This window comes from Urocampus carinirostris, chromosome 15, assembly GCF_059441175.1.
Source record: "Urocampus carinirostris isolate Australia breed hairy pipefish chromosome 15, RoL_Ucar_1.0, whole genome shotgun sequence".
NCBI lineage: Eukaryota > Metazoa > Chordata > Actinopteri > Syngnathiformes > Syngnathidae > Urocampus > Urocampus carinirostris.
In genome coordinates, this window is record NC_142363.1 from 88,273 (window position 1) to 95,230 (window position 6,958).

Here is a 6,958-nt window from a genome sequence, read left to right on the forward strand (position 1 = left end):
AGTACCTGGATTTGCTGCTTTAATCCATTAGCCATTAGCATCATTCCCTAAACTGCCGCTCAGTCCCCCCACGACAACCCCCCCTCTCTCTCTCTCTCTCTCTCTCACTCGTTCTCTCTTCCTCTCCTACACTTTTTTTTCTATCTAAAATTTTTTGGGGCCACAAGATGCCCTCTTTTTAACAGAGCACTAAAGGTTAGTAAGGGTAAACAATGAGTTTTTATCCCACAATGGCAAATGACCAAAAATAAAGTGGGCCTCGACATGGATGAAGTCCAATCAATTTAAAATCAATCAGGTCAAGTCAAGTAATGTTTTTATATATCCCTTAATCACAAGTAGTCTCAAAGGGCTGCAGAGATCAGACTATTGCAAAATACAGACTATCATTGCACCATATGATTTAAACCTCCATTAGGGCAAGGAAAAACTCAAATATGAGGAAAATGAAGAAAACCTTGAGAAGGTACCGCAAATGAGGTAATCCCCCTTCCAGAATGACAAGGCTGTAATGAATGTTGCATTAACAAATTGTCACGTTATTTTTTTTTTTATTTAAAAAAAGAAAAGTACAATATATAATGAAGAATGAAAATTTAAAATAAAAAGGTTGACCGGGTTGCAATGGATGTAGCATTAACAAACAGTACACAGATACTGTCAAAATGGAATATAGGTCATTCTTATGATTTATAATATAAGTGTGTTTTAAGCCTTGTCAAGTCAAGTCAGATTCATTTGTCAGGAACCAGGAACGGAGACGGGAACCCAATTGCGTTAGTTTCTAAGTTTTAATTGAAAAGAGATGTAAGCTGGCACCCACGATCCAGTGATCGTTGATTGTGGGGAGCAGGTCGCTTCGTGACGCGGAAGTCGCACGTCTCTTAGCGGGAGCTGAAGGTTCGCAGCGATCGGACGGACGGCAGTCCCGTGACAAGTAGGCAGAATCAATACGTCTTAGCGGGGAGGTCGATGGCCAGGGCAGAAGAGTAGCTCGTAAACGTGGGGCAGAAACAGGTCGGATCCGAAGGCAGGAATCAAAACAGGAGAGTAGTCTTTGGTACTTGCTAATCTGGCGAAACACACAGGAACACAGGAGTACAATCGGACGTCCTTGTCTGGACGCTGACCGCTTAAGAAGTGAACGTCAGCAAATTAGAGAGCGCGCTCCGGCGCACCAAACGATTGCCACAGGTGTCTTCACTTCGGCAATCATGACAAGGACTGCACAGGATTACAATTACACAACTAGACAATTCCCGCGGCAATTGTAAGAGTTGTGATTGATCTGGAAGATGATCCCGGTATGTATATATAACCCCGGTTGTTAGCATTATGAGTTAGCATAAAGTTTTTAGCTCAGAGAGATGTTTCTGTTATTTTTTACTTGGTTATGTGGGGGGACTCTGCCCCCCCACACCGGTACTGGCAAGTTCATTCGAGATGGGCCCACAACCGTTAGCAACAAGGATATGTCTTGTGGAGGTCTAAAAAACACATTCATGGTAAAAACCATAGTAATAACACTGTTATTACACTTTAAAAACTTTTGAAATATACATGTTCAAATAGAATGGGCCGTTCGATTTTAATTGGCCCATCCGGAATGCATTGAGCCCATTCAATTTGCTGAGTCGTTAGCATGTTAGCATTAGAATAATTTTGCAGCATGAAGAAGTTAGCATTTAGCCGTTAGCATCACTTTTTAGCATGTATTCGTTAACATAACTCATCAAATGAGGCCATTAGCATAATTTTTAAATATTAATTCGTTATAATATTGCCATTACCAATTTTTTTTTGCATGAAGTTAGCATTTAGCCGTTAGAATCACTCTTTAGCAGTTACCCATTAACATAACTCGTCAACACTGCAAAAACTGCCTCTAAAAAAACAAGAAAATCTAGCCACTATTGCAGGAAATTTACTTGTTTCAAGCAAAATTATCTGCCAGTGCAGCAAGAAAATCCGACTCATAAAGTTTTCTTGAAACAAGAAAAAAAAAGAAAAGAAAATAGGATACCTAAAAATGTTATTATATGCAGTAATACTATTAAGTGTACTTGTCAAGGTTTTTTTTTTGTCTCATTTTAAGAAGATATTTGTGCTTGTTTTGGAGAATTATTGTTTAGAAACAAACTGGGTTTAAGCCAGGATTGCTCAAAAGTAGTTAGCAAGAAGGTTACAACAAGATCAATATTCTTGTATTAAGTTGAAAATAAATTAGAAAATGGGTCAAAAACAAGATAAATTTGCTTGTAATAAGTAATAAAAATCTTAGGCGAGGAAGTCTTGTTTCAAGAAATTCTCTACGTTTCGATATACTATACAAATGCAAAAATAGTTTTAATGTGAAAATTACCATTTTATTGGCAAACCACAAACCTTTGTCATATCACAAAACACAATTGACATACCAGTAACAGAAATACTCATTTTCTTGACAAGATCTTGAAACGTTTGTTGGCGAACTGTAAATCAAAGTTGTCACTTACACATGTATCAGTGAACTGTCAAACAGACAACACATGTGCCTACAGGATATAGAGTGCAAGTTACCAATTTCTAAAAGAGAACTGCAAACATTCTTTTTTGTCTAATTTTAAGAACATCAGTTGGGTTTTTTTTTTAAATCAATGCTTAAACTCAAAACAAGGCAATTAAAACACACACTTACAGGGAGACTGAGAGGCCAAAGCGTAAGGGGTCACAAATGTTTTATAACAGAAAAAGTTCTCAAAGTACGTACATGGCTGGGTGTGTGGGTGTGTTCCCGAGGGGAGGCAGCATTATACAAAGTTATGCAAAAAAGGCCATCCAATCACTTCTTGCTCGTTTGAAAGCTGGTGTGGCATCTTTGTCATGGATTGAGTCCCCTAGGACCTCAGTTTGTAGAAGGGAAAGAACAGAGGACACACATTTAGGGTAGGTCATATTTAATACATAATAGTATGCAATTATGTCGAATACTGCATCCCCTAGGTACCTTTTGGGTGATGGGATTGCTTCGGTTCCAAGGCAGAGAAAGGAGTCGAGATTTTCATCCACCCAAAGGAGTGGTGTGGTGAGTGGCCTTCTGTTCAGGAACGTCTCGGGGTCCTCTGTGGGCTTAACAGAAAAACACAACATCAGTAGGACAGCAATCACATCCCTCCATTCCCCGACTAAACATGAGAATTTAATAGGAACAGAATAGAGGACCAACAAAAGGAGCAGCCATATTTGAGAAAGTTTAGTATGCACTTATGTAAAAGTTTGTGACTTACCAGAAGAACATGAATGAGCGCTTCAGAGGTGGCTATCATCTTCTTGGGCACAGCAACATTAGACGGGAACAGAGCTAGCAAGCATGGTCAAGAGGTTTCTTGCTTGCTCCTCTAAAAAAATAAATAAAAATCAAATCAAATATTTGTCTCTCAGTATACAGAAACAAACAAGGATACAGATTCTATTGGTATTATGTTGGCTGTTCTTACCAGCTGAAAGTGACATTGGAGGTTTCATTGCCCTCTTGTAAACCCCATAGAGGCATAATCTAGATTTGAATTCGAGCCACCGCTCCCTCAGCTCTTGCACGTAGTTGGAGTTGTTGTTGTCTATTATTCGTCTTAGTTCATCAAGAACCTTTGGTGGGGAAGACACACAGAAGTGTTGTATGGAAATATCCAACACATAGTAGTTAAAGCATCACTTGAAAACAACAATTATATGTAGAGAGGTATTCTGAAAAACTATGTTCCCCTTCCCCCCCTCCATTTGTGAAAATAATTCTATTCACACTGATGATAAAACGCTAATAGACAGGTGTGTTGCAAATAACTTGCGAAACAGATGGACTATCAGATATTCTAAAGAAGGAAAAATCACACCACAATGCATAAATGCTGTTTTCCCTGTCTACATGCAGAAATAAAACCAGATTGCTCATTTTCATTTTTCAGAGAAAATACATGAAAGGTTTTCCTGCATGTAAATGGGGTCTGATGAAACAGCTATTTAATGTATCAAAGCAGTATGCATCCAATGTTCAAAAGAACAATTTCACTGTTCAACTGAATCAAAGTGTGAATTGTGATCATACTTACATGGTCAATATCTCGAAAGCATGGATATGCCTTCAATATTTTTGCCGGTCTGTCTTGTTCCCTTATTGTGTCCGAATCAATGAAGGCCCTCTTCCCCTCAAACTCAAGAAGTTGTGCCACATCAGCTCTGTTCTGTTTGGTATTGCGATATAGCTCCTGCAGAGTTGTGTAGTGTTTAGCCTGGGCCATGCGGCTGTCCTGCCTACATTCTAAAAAGGTAAAAGAAAATATCACAACACAGTTGAGGTCAAAATTATTTGCTTCTTGCTAAAGTTATTCATGCTATTGTTTCTACTGGAACAAAGACAAAATGTCCACTACAGCTAATAAAGACATTCATTAATATTACTTGATTAGAAACAGGAAAAGGCAAACATTACAAGGTCAACATTTTCACCCCCCTGTAAAACAATAGTATTTATGAGAGTTTTCTGGTGCCTGGCCTTGTCCTTTTCTGCTTTTTCTTGTTTCTGTTCAGCCCACCAGTTGAAAATTTCAATAAAAGCTGGAGATGTTGTCTGTGCCCTCCTAAAAGAAGTAGAACTATGTGCAGTGCTGATTTATCTTGTATTTTGTGTAATTTCAATGAATGGGTCTACTCCATTGTGAATGCTACATTTTTTTAAATAAAATTACAGAGAGCATCAGCTTGTTTTGCTGGAGTGCTGGTTATGACTTGGGGGTCCCCTTCACTTTCTGGGCTGCTGACGGTGCTACTGCAGCTTGGGGAGACAATGAAAGTGAAAGTGCTGGAGTCAAAATCCCCCTCATCTTCTTTCTCTGTGGCGCCAAACTCAAGGCGTCTCTTTTTTACCCCTTGCTGGTGTAGCCCCCTGCGTTTTGCGTGGAGACCTGATGTTTTGCAAAAGCAGGATATGCATGTGTGGATACTGTATATGAATTTATGTTCATGCTGAACAAAGAGAGAAACTGTGTAACATGTAATCCTGGTCGCTTAGATTAGTACAGGGCTCTTGTCGTAATGTTGACTAGTTTTAACGTTATATATTATAGTTAACAGTTTAAATCAACGACCATTTTGTAAGGGGTTAGCTCAATTCCATAGTTAACGGTTTAAATCAACGACCGTTTATTAAGGAGTTAGCTTAAAACTTGAGCTCACCCCTTACAAAACGGTCATTGATTTAAACCGTTAACTACGCATAAATACCGTTAAGAATCATATTTTACTTTTAATCACATTGTTTCTTGTGAAATGTTAAGACAATACAAACCTTTTAATTGTAAAAGTATTTTCACTTCTCTCGAAGTCAAAATACCGAATGGAGTTCGTCGAACGTTGAGGTAGTATGAGCGAGTCGAAGTAGTTCCGAATAAATGGGCGGAACCATATAAAGGAACGCAATATACAATTATTAAACAAAATCTATGAACTATCTCAGGGGAAAAATATAGTGTTATCATTTATAAATATTAAATTTGTGTTTCGAAGTAAAGACTATCCAGTTTTAGTTAGGACACTGTACGGGTCAGCCACTTGCATTGTAAATGGCATCCCTATTGTTTTGATATGGAATTGTCCAGCGCGAAAAAGGCGGAAACTAGCATCTAACGTGTGCAACACCATCAACAGAGGACAAAGACTAGGAACCTTCCCGTGGTGTCCTGCGAAGGGCTCTCTCCCGGGGGAGCCTTACGAATCCAACTCAGTCCACTCAGACTCGCTCTTTCTTTCTTTCTTGGTCCTCTCTCCTTCTTTGTCTCTCCTTTTCTCTCTTCCCCCTTTACACTCTTGTCTTTCATTTTCTCTATCCCTCTCTTTCCTACTCTCTCCCCACCTCTCTCACTCTCTTTTCCCCCTTTTTGCGTTTTACTCTGTCTGTCTTTCTATCTGTCCCTCTCTTTCTCTCTCTTCTACTCTCCTCTCTCTGTTCTTCTTAGGGCGGGCGACTTCGATAGCAACCCTGGCCCCCAGTCCAAATGCCAGTGGTGCTTTCGAACCATTAACTGCGACCACACCCGAATCACCTGTACTATCTGCCCAAGGGGCTTCCATAAATCATGCACCGGCCTGTCCGAACGTACTAAGGTGGCTATATATATATATATATATATATATATATATATATATAATGTACAGTGCATCCGGAAAGTATTCGCAGTGCTTCACTTTTTCCACATTTTGTTATGTTACAGCGTCATTCCAAATTGTGTTAATTTAATCTCAAAATTCTACACAAAATACTCCATTATGACAATGTGAAAAAGTTTTTTTTGAATTTATTAAAAATAGAACAACTAAGAAATCATATTTACATAAGTATTCACAGCCTTTGCTTAATACTTTGTTGATCCACCTTTGGCAGCAAATACAGCCTCAAGTCTTTTTGAATATGATCCCACAAGTTTAGCACACCTATCTTTAGGCAGTTTTGCCCATTCTTCTTTGCAATAAGTCTCAAGCTCAATCAGGTTGGATGGGAGACGTTTGTGCACAGCAGTTTTCAGATCTCTCCAGAGATGTTCGATCGGATTCAAGTCTGGACTCTGGCTGGGCCACTCCAGGACATTCACGGAGTGGTTCTGAAGCCAATCTTTTGAGATCTTGGCTGTGTGCTTTGGGTCGTTGTCCTGCTGAAAAATGAACCTTCGCCCCAGCCTGAGGTCAAGAGCGCTCTGGAGCAGGTTTTTATCCAGGATATCTCTCTATGCATTCATTTTTCCTTCTACCCTGACTAGTCTGCCAGTTCCTGCTGCTGAAAAACATCCCCACAGCATGATGCTGCCACCACCATGCTTCACTGTAGGGATTGTATTGGCCTGGTGATGAGCGGTGCCTGGTTTCCTCCAAACATGGCGCCTGGCATTCACACCAAAGAGTTCAATCTTTGTCTCATCAGACCAGACAATTT

The 6,958-nt window shown here is 39.6% G+C and overlaps 1 protein-coding gene across 5 annotated transcripts; it reads right to left on the reverse strand.

Annotated features, from left to right (window-relative positions):
- Positions 1-518: 518 nt before the first annotated feature.
- LOC148351258 (uncharacterized) lies at positions 519-5,839 on the reverse strand. Of its 5 annotated transcripts, none has more exons than XR_015852873.1 (7): positions 5,321-5,518; positions 4,086-4,294; positions 3,477-3,624; positions 3,267-3,377; positions 2,987-3,108; positions 2,750-2,883; positions 519-1,067 (listed from the first exon to the last, which is right to left on the reverse strand). XR_015852873.1 is itself a non-coding variant. In XM_088354439.1 (7 exons), exons 2-4 carry the CDS (start codon positions 4,272-4,274, stop codon positions 3,325-3,327), a joined length of 390 nt encoding a protein of 129 aa, XP_088210565.1. In that variant the 5' UTR covers positions 4,275-4,294; positions 5,321-5,504; the 3' UTR covers positions 519-1,072; positions 2,750-2,876; positions 2,987-3,108; positions 3,267-3,324. The 5 variants fall into 5 exon arrangements, 4 of the variants coding, with proteins under 4 accessions (XP_088210565.1, XP_088210564.1, XP_088210563.1 ...); XM_088354439.1 differs by having other exon boundaries at positions 519-1,072; positions 2,750-2,876; positions 5,321-5,504; XM_088354438.1 differs by having other exon boundaries at positions 519-1,072; positions 5,321-5,504.
- Between the last annotated feature and the right edge of the window lie 1,119 nt (positions 5,840-6,958).